The sequence below is a fragment of the Olea europaea genome, chromosome 15 (genome assembly GCF_002742605.1).
Source record: "Olea europaea var. sylvestris chromosome 15, O_europaea_v1, whole genome shotgun sequence".
Lineage (NCBI taxonomy): Eukaryota > Viridiplantae > Streptophyta > Magnoliopsida > Lamiales > Oleaceae > Olea > Olea europaea.
Genome location: NC_036251.1, coordinates 20,284,593 through 20,297,557, shown reverse-complemented (window position 1 = coordinate 20,297,557; position 12,965 = coordinate 20,284,593). Strand labels below are relative to the sequence as shown.

At 32.0% G+C, this 12,965-nt stretch overlaps 1 protein-coding gene across 1 annotated transcript; it reads left to right on the top strand.

Annotated features, from left to right (window-relative positions):
- Positions 1-2,654: 2,654 nt before the first annotated feature.
- On the top strand, positions 2,655-3,920 carry LOC111411359 (aspartic proteinase CDR1-like). Its single transcript, XM_023041899.1, has one exon. The coding sequence runs from the start codon at positions 2,655-2,657 to the stop codon at positions 3,918-3,920; it is 1,266 nt and encodes a 421-aa protein (XP_022897667.1).
- Positions 3,921-12,965: the final 9,045 nt, after the last annotated feature.

The window sequence follows — 12,965 nt, the reverse complement described above, 5'->3', positions numbered from 1 at the left end:
ACAAATTGTTTAAATTTTTATCTTATAATTTATTACTTTGAAATGTTAAATACAATATGTTCATAATTATTCGAGATTTTAGAAATTATTATTCATTAATTTGTTTGGTTTTTCAAATCTTTTGGAATAAAGATACCAATATCCCTACAAAATGTTGTGAATGATTCCATATTTACTGAAATATTGAGTTATTTTTTTGGGAAGATGTTGTTATATTGTAGTTGAGAATTGATTAATTATCACCATTAATGTTTTGAATAATTTCTTCCAATGAGACCCAATAAATATTTTCAAGAATTGCCTCTTTAATTATTTACTGTGCAAATTATTTGGGAAGAAGATTTTGTCATTTGGTAGTACATTATTAATGACTATACTTAATGTGATGAAGAATTTGTTCCAATCATCCACATATATGCTTTTTATCTGTTCCGATAGTTTGATTATCGAATTCAACATTGAGAAATTGTCAGGTCAGACATTTCAATTGTTAAACTTGACATTTTAAAACTGTCGTATAGACATTTCAATTGTCGAATTTTACACTTGAAAACAGCTGGGGTAGACATTTCAACTATTGGTTTGACCTTTTGCTATTGTATGTATTTAAATATTCGAATGTGCCAATTTTATACTATTAAATATCAACATAATTTTTATCATTGCAATCTCAACTTTTTAGGTATAAGTAATCATTTGAGATTCATTGTGTCGCATGAGGAAAAATTTGTTTATATGGGTGAAGAATGGAAAATGGATAAGGGACAACACCACTTCCATTATAGTTCCGACAAGTACATATCACCCTAATCGAACTTGTGTTACGATTGAAGGAAGAACTTGGTATTCCCAATCTCTGCACTCAAATTGAATTGAAATTCAAAGTCTCGAAAATAAATATATCTCCGGCCAAAATATGCAAAGATGAAGAGTTAAATTGGTACGTATCAGTTCATAATATCATGAATATGCAGTATAAATTTCATGAATTAATATGAAGTACATGAAAAGTTTCCATTAACAACATTCAAGCTTTGAAAGAATAATCAGAATTCATGCATTTCAATCATTCTATGACATTTTCAGCATTTGTTTATGCAAGAAAACAACCTACTTAGACTCTGATACCAATGTAAAACGTGCTTGCATGCTTATAACCAAATTTCAAGTAGTGATACTTACTTGAAATTACAAAATCGAGGTTGAATTACTTGCCTTTGATTCGCTTGCTTTTCGCACCATCTTGTACCCGTCTCTTGGTCAGAAATTCGATCACAATGGAAGGAATTTGATATCCACAATCCAAGAACCCAATTTGAGATGTTATCTTCCAAAAATCAAGCCTTTACCCTCATTTCTTTTTAGCCCATGAATAAAACCCGAATTCTTGCATCTCTCCTATGTATTTTCCTGGAGTGGGTATATACATGGAAGTTATAGATTGAGGGAGTTAATTTTTTTTTTATTATTATTCTTGGAAATATTTGTTTTATTGATTGAAATTATTAAATTAATAAACTTATTGTTTATTAAAGAAAATTTACTTCTTTTTAACTCAAAAGAGCTAAAATCTCATCAATCTAATAAATATTGACAAACTATAATTCTATTTAATCCGAAAAATTATGTTGTCGTATATCATATCCAAAGAAATATTAACTAAATATTCTTTGATTAAGGATATAGACCTCAGGTGCATATTTACAAAAGGTTAGAAACTTCCGCTGACACAAAATGGAGGTCAGAGTCAAGTTTACAAAAAATGAAAAGGTTAGGGATCACTGTTGCAATTTTTCCTTTTCTTTTATCTCCTACTTAAATTTTGGAATGAGAATTGAAAATGAGATATTAGTTTTATATCTTATTCCTTAAGTTAATTTAACTTATTTCTTTTATTTATGTCAAATGCATAAATAATTCGACTTTATATTTGTGAGCTTATCTACTGCTATTCGTGAGGTCAGGCTACGATTTCTAAGGCTTGATATTTGATTTTTGGGCTTGAAATTGATTAAAATCTACTAAAATCCTTCCTGTTAATGAAATGCTTAGAAATTCACGGCAAACCTATATTTCAATGAAATTAATGAAAATCTGAATTGAGGTATAGACTTTTAATATTCATTAAATATGAGTTAAGGACATCATATTTTTTAATTACAAATGGACAGTTTTCTTTTATTCTTTTCTTTCTTTCCTTTTTCTTTTTTTGGAGGTAATCTGTTAAGAAGTTATATCATATTTATGAAATTTTATGCAAATCTATAAAATCTATGAGAATTCACAAGTATTAGGAAATCCATGAAACTCTAATCTGAGGACACACCCTTAGATTGTATCAATCACTTCTGCCTTCATTATAATTTGTCAAAAATTATGTTAACCTTTTCGTAACCTAGAAATTAATTCATGACTTGTCAAAATCTCAAGTTGAATCGATGAAAGTTTATACAAAATCTGGTCAGCCATACAAAAATTAGGACAATATTACAAACAACTTCTTTTTAAAAAATTCTAGCATATTTTTCTCGTGAATTATAAATATATGCATTCACAATCCACCAATTTAGCACAAAAAATCCTTGTTTAATCCTAAAATCATGGCCATTTCAATAGTTTATATTTGTTTTTTGCTAACAATATCCATTGTTTCCATGTCCATATTTCCTACGACTGAAGCAGGAACCAGAGGTTTTACCATTGATCTATTTCATAGAGAATCTCCACATTCTCCTTCCTATGATTCTACATTGAAGCCTTGGCAACATTCCGTCAATGCTTTGAGAAGATCATTTAATCGTCTCAATCATTTGACGAGGATAGCTTACACCACACAATCGCCAGCTGCAGACATTATTTCTGATAGCGGTGAATTTTTCGTGAAATTTTCCATCGGTACACCACAGGTTCCAATCTTAGCGACTTTTGATACTGCCAGTGACCTTATCTGGACGCAATGCCAACCTTGTCTTAAATGCTTTAAGCAAACTTATCCTATCTTTACGCCTAGCCGTTCTTCAACTTACAGGCGACTGGCTTGCGATTCTTTCTTGTGTAAGGCGTTTCCTGCCACAATTTGTGACAAGGCTAGTAATAGTTGCATCTATTCTGAGTCGTATGCAGATGGATCATTTTCGAGTGGTGATTTTGTGACAGAAACCGTTACTTTAGGCTCTACTAATGGAGCAAAAATTTCAATTCCTGGTGTTGCTATCGGATGTGGACATAAAAATGGTGGTGCATTTTCTCTTGGTGATTCGGGGATTGCTGGTTTTGCATCCGGAAAAGTTTCGTTTATTTCACAACTAGGTTCTTCAGGGCAAGGAAAATTTTCATATTGCTTGGTGTCATTTTTATCTGAGACTTCAAACTTGAGTAGACTGCATTTTGGTAACGATGCAGATGTTTTCGGCAAAGGAGTTGTATCGACTCCTATATTTCTCAATCGAAATGAAACTTTATATTATTTGACCCTGGTAGAAATAGGTGTAGGGAATCAGAGGTTCGGTTTCTACGATCCCGATGCTCCCAATGCTGCTGAAGAAGCAAACATTATCATAGACTCTGGAACGACATTGACTTTCTTGCCTTCGAAATTATACAACGATCTTGAAACAGCAATTGCGAGTCGCATTAAGTTGAAGCGTATTAAGGATCCACAGGGAGTCTTGAATTTATGCTACGATTCTCCGAAAGATATACAAGTTCCGATTATTACATTTCACTTTAAAGGGGCGTATGTGGAGTTGAACACCTTGAATACATTTGTTAGAACAAGTGAAACTGCTCTTTGCTTTGCATTTGCACCAACAAAAGGAACTCCAATTTATGGAAACTTGGCACAAGTGAACTTTCTGATAGGCTATGACCTAAACAAGAAGACCGTATCCTTCAAGGCCACTGATTGCAGCAAATCATGATCTGACTTAGTCGACCCAAGGGAAGGAAGGATGGATATCATAAGGACCGTGTTATTGACTCTCATCTATTGTGAAACTGTATAATCTAATCCAAATTATGAAAAAATTACACATTTCATTGAATGAATGAATGAGTAGCCTTTGTGTGGTAACTAAGTCGAACCAAAACTCCACCTAAGATGAAGATATAGAATGGCGTAACAAAACCTTGGAACCTTCGAACATTCACAAAGAAGACTTTCCTCTAGGCGGTTCATCAAGCAAAACAATTGATAAGTTTAAAAGGATAGTAAAGAAATGTAGCTAGAATTTGACTGTATCAAGATTTTGAGTTTCATTTTAAAAGGATTAACCTTATTAAAAAGAGTAGCACAAAGCCTCTACACTGGTTTACATGTTTATATTTAAGGGGATTTTTCTTTAGTGTCACTAAATTTGAAAATATACAAAAATTTGGATTAGATTATATTAGGTAATATTAATTTTGTTAACAAAAAAAAGAAAAAAAGATTTTGAAAAGTGAACATAAACCAATTTCTTCTACTATTAACAAACACTAACTTTCTAACCATCTTTTACATTTCTTCGTCAAAAATACATTATTGTTGGATTTATCATCCATTTTGAGAGGTTAACATATTACAAATTGTTTAAATTTTTATCTTATAATTTATTACTTTGAAATGTTAAATACAATATGTTCATAATTATTCGAGATTTTCGAAATTATTATTCATTAATTTGTTTGGTTTTTCAAATCTTTTGGAATAAAGATACAAATATCCCCTACAAATTGTTGTGAATGATTCCATATTTACTGAAATATTGAGTTATTTTTTTGGGAAGATGTTGCTATATTGTAGTTGAGAATTGATTAATTATCACTATTAATGTTTTAAATAATTTCTTCAAATGAAACCCAATAAATATTTTCAAGAATTGTCTTTTTAATTATTTACTATGCAAATTATTTGGGAAGAAGATTTTGTCATTTGGTAGTACATTATTAATGACTACACTTAATGTGATGAAGAATTTGTTCCAATCATCCACATATATGTTTTTTGTCTGTTCCGACAGTTTGATTATCGAATTCAACATTTAGAAACTGTTGGGGTGAGACATTTCAATTGTTGAACTTGACATTTTAAAACTGTCATATAGACAATTCAATTGTCGAATTTTACACTTGAAAATAGCTGGGATAGACATTTCAACTATTTGTTTGACCTTTTGCTATTGTATGTATTTAAATATTCAAATGTGCCACTTTTATACTATTAAATATCGACATAATTTTTATAATTGCAATCTCAATTTTTCAGGTATGAGTAACCATTTGAGAATCATTGTGTCGCATGAGGAAAAAATTGTTTATATGGATGAAGAATGGAAAATGGATAGGTGACAAAACCGCTTCCATTATAGTTCTGACAAGTACATATCACCCTAATCGAACTTGTATTACGATTAAAGGAAGAACTTGGTATTCCTAATCTCTGCACTCAAACTGAATTGAAATTCAAAGTCTCAAAAATAAATATATCTCCAGCCAAAATATGCAAAGATGAAGAATTAAATTGGTACATATCAATTCATAAGGAAACTGCTATCTATGTTACTATTTTGAAATGCGAGCTTCCAATTTTTGACATGGCGAGTGATACAAATTTCCAAAATCTTACATTCACCATGATGGATGTTCGTTGAAACCTACAACATGATGAGCTCAATTAAATGCATAGTATCAATCGACGCTTCTTTATGTTAACGGCATTGTCACCTTGAACACACTTAATGTTATGAAGAATGTTTACCAATCACACCCATTAAATGCTTCTCGTTAGTTGGTAGCCGTAAATACCGACAGTTCAACTGTCAAACTAAATTATCTAGATTGACGTTTAAAATGTTGAACTTAAAACTTTGTAAATATCGGGAAATACATTTCAAAAGTCGATCCGCAGATTTGATATTGGTTGAAAATAATTTGTTCGTGGGTGTAACTTACATGCTATTAAAGTTTGATATATTAATTATGCAGAATGCTTATAATTGCTCTCTCAAATGTTCAAATATGAATAATAATATGAGATTCATCGTGTTGCATTGAGACAATTTGTGCATGAAATGACGTAAGCGATCTAAATCTCAATCTAGCGTATGAATGAGAAAACGAAATCGGATTGAGCAAGTTAGACACAATTGGGCCACATTTTTTTACCTCATTCTATCAAATCACATAAATGCGAATGATAATTAAGGGTTTAGATTGTATTTTGCATGTTACAATGATAGCGTTTGTCATTTTATTTTATACTATCATTTTCATGTTACTACTATTGCAGCTTTTATTCGTATACGAATGACGTTCCACTTTTTTTAAAACGTAAGATTTCATTAACTATAAATGGCTTAACTGTCGGTCCAGACAAATAATCTCAATAATTCTTGATAGTTTATTGTAAAATGGTAAATTAAAGAAAATATGCAAACATAACGATTGATCGAACACATTTTAGTCATACATTTGACGAGAGACTCACAATTTTGTTATCAACTTCTATTCAAATCTACTAAAACTTGGATTTTTAGCCAAACCAATCAGGGACTAAATAAATTCAAAAGGTTTCTGTATCCAATACATGCTTAGCTAGTGAAAGAATTTTGCTTGTAGTACTATTACACGGTGGACGCATCAAGAGATAAAAGAAAGTGGGTTTTAGTGAAATGATATTGAAAGGGAATCTTATACTAGTCTTTAAGCAACTTACAAATAATTGAAGTTGACAATATCAATTTTCAGAAACCTTTTCGAATAAAATAATAATGCACTCAACATGAAAAAGACAAATTGTAACCAAGTAGCACCACCTTTTTACCAAGCAGGGCCATGTATGTTATCTTGTAATTCCTTACACCGTCAAGAACTGGACTTGTCACCATTAGTTTCACAAGCCTCTATCCTTAAGAAAACGAATGGGTGAAAAATGGTAAATTGGTAAAATTCACCTCAATCACCCCACCACTGGAGGCTCCACCGTGACAATCGCCGTGAACAACTCTCCATACCCTAGTTTCTCCGGTAGGTCCACTAGAATCAACCGTTTATTAGCTTTTTCTGATGAGAAAGTTGTGAGAGAGGGAGAGAGATGAACGAGAGGATTTCTTTCAAATTTTTCAATGAGTTTGAATTTTGTTTTCGAGTTAGGTTTAGAAATAGGGGGAGGCTAGGGTGAGGGTTGGGTGGGTTTGATGGAATGTTTGTGTACTATTTTGTACAACCTTTTTCATCTAATTAAATCAACATTAATTATAGACACATATGGGATTTAAATTGTCTACAAGTGTAAAAAAAAAAAAAAAAGGTCCAAAAGTGATATTTTTGCAAAAATTATTAAAAAGTGACAATTTTAAAAATACAAAGCCCAAAATTGACATTGAGTGCAATTTTCCTCTCTATATACAAAATTTAATCATAATAGGATTAATGTAAACTCATTTATATGCACCGGTTATTCAATACTAAAACTAGCAGACCTGAAAATATATACTATTTTACCCATGAGCTTGTCTCTTTTGGTTTTCTGTGCACTAAACGTAACAAGGCTAAGGATCATGTGTCAAAATGAATAGAACTCAAATCATTAAAAGTAATAATGAAGTGAGTTAAGAGTATCGTCTTACGATGAATAAACCTTAAATTGAATTATACTAATGCGCTATCAAACTCAAATGTATGTAATGAAACTTTCTAGTCAAACATTACCACGCATGTGCAAAGTTTTCTTCTCTACGCACCCATCACAGACAAAATCTGCTCTCCGATTTTCTTAAGTGGCCGGCGCATGTGTTTCATGCGCGCCACCTGAAGTTTTGGGGATTGACATTTTGATCTACAAACTTTCATCCTTCGTTCAATTGAGTTGTTTACTCATGCAATTTTAATCATTTGACTATTACTTTCATCCAATTGATTATGTAAGGTCTTCAATCAATGCCATATGGTTTGAATCAACTATTGAATACTTGCAATTTGGTCCCCCAAACTTTGGACTTTTAATTCATTCAAATCAATAATAAACACCCCAGTTATGACCTGTATAAGTCTACAAAATGCACTTATTAGATAACTTAAGAGGAGCTGGACTACTACCAATGGGCATTGGGAAACAAAATTAAATAGAAGCTGCTAGTTGTGAAATGAGATAAACCCCATGCTGGGTGGATCAAGTCGAATACACATGGTTTGTTGAAGAATGATGGGTAGGCAACAGGTAGATATGTGTGGATAAAGATTATATGAAAGTATGAGCTGAGATTAATATGGGAAAATTTCATAAATAAGAGATTAATTATGGCACATCTCAAAAACAAGAAAACAAGTTTCAAATTTCAAAAATCAGATTTTTATTAAAAATTATTTATCATTTAATTAATTAATTAATTATTTTAGTAATTAAATATATTGAAGTCATAGATTTATATAATTTGGTCACAAATCCGAAATTTTATGTCACAAATTATTTTACGATCGCAATTCAAAAAATTTATAGGTCATAATTTGTTCATCGGTCACAAATCGAAGAATTTATAAGTCATAATTTATTTACTGATCACAAATATTACAAGTCATAACTTCTTATACAGTCACAAATTGTAAAATTATCGGTCACAAATTAACAATTTTTTAGGTTACACATTATTTTTTTATCACAATATATTTTTTTCATTGGTCACATATTATTTATTGGCCACATATTAACTAATTTAATTGTTACAGTCAACTAAATAATTTGTGACCACTACCAACACTTATAATTCATAGTCACAATTTTCAGGTCACGTATCCAATTATGAGTTACAGTCACAATTTTCAAATCACATATCCAATTGTGAGTCACAAATCAACCAAACCGTCACAACGACCACAACCACCTCCGCGACCAACTGTGACTCCCAAATTGGTCACAATTCATTTCCTTATTGCAAATTATTGGATTAATTGATCACGATTAATTTTTCGATCATAATTTAATCAATTATTGGAGTCACAGTCACAATTTTCAGATCTCGTATTCAATTTTTGAGTCACAATTGGGGTCACAGTCACACAACCAACACGCCTCCCATTTCCACAACCACCGCATCCACCAGTAGAATTGCGCACCGCCTTAAACAATACACTTCGTCGCCAGATCTAACAAAAATCTCGCCACCACAACCACCCCAAATCACTGCCACCACCGTCTTTGCCACACACCAACACCACAGATCCATGATAGTCGCAGATCGGTTGGCAACGAGAGAGGTGAGAGAGATCTGCACAGATCTCCACACCATCGTCACATATCGCCACACACCATCACCGTCGTCTCACACAAAACCACCTCAGCCTCACGCCACCGCCACCGCCGCACACACCACCACACCCAAGCACATACACACCATCGTCGCCCACACCACCCCAACCACCACAGATCACGATGGGCGATTCCTCCGATTGTGAGACTCCTCAGATCGCCACCAATTTGTCGACACTACAATGGAGCAGCTCCTCCATTGGTCGACGACATTGCAACGAAGCAGCTCTCTATCGTCAGTTCTCCATCGTCGATCGTCAGGCAGTTGAGAGAGAGAATCAGGGATAGGGGGAAGTGAAAGTGGAGAATAATTAGGATTTTAAGAATAATTAGGGTTTTAAATTATTATTTATTAGATTAATTTTTAAATACATTAATTAATTAAAAAAACTTCTAATTTGTGAAATATTAAACATGGCATCTTATTTATAAAATGGGGATTTTTAATCTATTCGAATCTGTAATTTCCACGACTAATATTGGGATAGGTGTCCAATAGGGTTAGGGTTAGAACATAAGTATAATTTTTTTTTCATATATTAAATAAATATTGTTTATTTATTACATAATTGAGTAAGTGATTAAGATTTATAAATCGCATTATTATAGTATAAATTATGTTCTTATATATAGATAAGTAAATTAAGCGTAACTCACATTTCAATTGAACAAGATTTGTCCTCGATCGGTTAATAGACGTTGGCACTCTATTTAGGTAGAATGGTTAGTGTTGCATGTTTTCAATAGCAAGTGTACAATATCGTAATGACAAATATACTCAACATACGAATCCAAATTATTGTTCCTACATGAATTATTATTTAATTCCTTACTATTTCTAATTTCTTATTGATGGAAAATGAAGAATAATTTCTAATTAATTACCTTAAGTGTTGAATTATACTAATTTTATCTAAATTAGATATTGTGAAATCAAATTAGGGTTTTCAAGTATGAAAGTGGATATTAGGGCTTGAAATTTCATCCGATGAACACCTTTAATTTGTTTATTAAGATTCATTATTTATTATATGAATCAATTTACCTATTTCAAAATTAAATTAATCATATTTATCTAAGGTAATTCACCATATCTGAATCCAAATAAACCTTAAACCAATTGCATTCAAGTTCTAAGAATTCTATTAACGACCTTGATAAACATAAAAACGTATATCTACCGTTAATACATTCATTAGAACAAGTGGGAATGCTCTTTGCTTTGCATTTGCACCAGCAAATGATATTCCTATTCATGGAAACTTGGTACAAGTGAACTTTCTGTTAGGCCATGACCTAAACAAGAAGACCGTGTCCTTCAAGACCGCTGATTGCAGGAAATCATGGTTATACTTAGTCGACCACAAGAGCAAGAAGGATGGGATATCACAAGGGTCCTGTTCTTGACTCACATCCATTAGGAAACTATATAATCTGATGGGAAAAACCTACATGTTTCCTTGAAAAAATGTACGCTAACTAAGGTATTTATATGAATACCGAGAAAGATATGAAAGATTAAAAACACTCTCAATAAATAATAGAAATTTTGTTCAAAACAAGCTATGCAGCAACTAATCTTCAAAGGGCCCCTACACTGTCTTCTAAAAATATAATAAAATAATAAATAAAATAATTAGACTAATGCAATTAATGGGCCAAGAAATACTCTAGCCGTGTGCTTAAGCAAAGTTACAATTTCAATATTCCCTCCCCATAATGGTGCTCCATTTCCAAGGATGCTTCAGCCATTAAACTCAATTAGAGGCCAGAAGCTGTTATTTTCCTTCCAAATAATTTAAGGGTTTGGAACTTTTAAAATGTTTAAGTACTTGTATTAAAAACAAACTTTTATAAAGTTTTAAAAAGTGATTTTTAAAAGTTTTAAAAAGTGTTTAAAAGTCATGGTGTATTTAATAAAACCTTTTAGAAGTCTTTGTTGTAATTTGGTGTTCAAATTATAAGATAAGTATATTGGAATGATAATACATCTGAATGGGTGTGTAAAGCAGGTACGAAAGTTCGAAAAAGAAACGAGGATAAAAAATGAAGAGATTGAAATTAGGCTTGGTTATTGCTCGGTTTTGTACTGGGCTACCACCCAAGCTAATTTTTTTATCGTTGGGTTTGAAATTTCTGATCTGTTTGTTGGCGCATTTTCATGAAAAAAAATCCATCTTTTCATGAATCGTTGAGGCATTTTCGTGGTATATGAATGACAATCTATATATGGGATAGATTTAATTCCTCTATACATGTTTAAACCACTAACAATTGAGATCATTCCATCTAGAAAGAGTGATCTTAAAAATTATTTTTCAAGCAAGATTTTATCATAATGTGCTTAACAGTTTATCTTTTTTCACCTTTACGAGTTGGTATTGAGCTCTGGAGTGGAAGTTTGTTTGTTGCCTTGTTCAAATGATTTTTGTATTGTTAGATTAAAAGAATGGCAAATGATTTCATACTCTATTTTCATCTATTTTCAATCGATAATTAGTTTCATATTTTACTTTGATAAATTTTTCAATATAAAGAATCGGATTGGACCGAATCAAAATTGGTTTGCTTGGCTCTATAGTTGGATATGAAACCAATCGTTCCATTTCTAAGATTCCCTTGGTACTAGATTCGATCCGATTCTCTTTAGAACTAAAACGAACTAGATTGTGCCCACTCTTACTATTGAGAGATTCCTTGAAGATAGATGGTCATATTTTGTAACCACTAGTTGTAGTAGGTACCATCAAGAGTGATCTCAATAGGACTAGTGGGATTGGTAGCAGAAGTATGGTCGGATATTTAAGACCTTAAATGTCAAATATTTGAAATTTTGAATCGACGAAAAGTCTCGAACAACAAATTGAGAATGTTTATGAAAGCAGGAGATTATAAAATTCTATAGTCTCGCTATAGTGATATTAAGTTTGACAATTTTTCTACAATGTGTGAGGTGACACACTTTTTTACTCTTGATTTTAACAACACTTGAAATAATTTATAATACAGATCTTTACATGTTATACAATGTCAACCTTAATGTATATATGGGATGTACAAATAGCATTTTCCAACATTCTATGGGATTCTAGAACACTAACACTAGTGTACTAGAACAACCGCAAGGGGGAGCTTGGGCTATGAAACCGTAGGTGGCTCTGATAACATAAGGTTTATTGCGTGGTGAAAATGTAAAATTGAAGTCCTAAATGCAAGAATTAAATACGCAAAAAATACCATATGTGTTCTCCCGACCTTGTTGGGGCTCAAACTTCACTAAGGGCCTATTCGGGAGTTTCAGTGTATCGATTATTAGCATTTTTTAAACTACAATTTATGAGCAAATCAATTTTGAATGAGTTTAATAGCAATTTTTAAAACTGTCCGGTCTATGCTTATGAGTTTATTATCCACCGGTTCTAAAATATTTTTAAAAGAACAAAATTGCATATGTTGACGTCAAAATTAGCAATGATAATTTTGAACTAACTTTAAGAAAAAAAGCGATTTCTTCTCGAAAAAGACCACAAAAAATGTCTTTAAAGTGTGATTGTGTCATGAGTCGTTATATGAATTCACTTGCCCTTTACAAGAGTCCTATTCAACTATTTATACATAGGTTCAGTCGAAATCATATCAAATCAATCAAATCAGTAACAGTATCGAGCTCGTAACTCAGGTA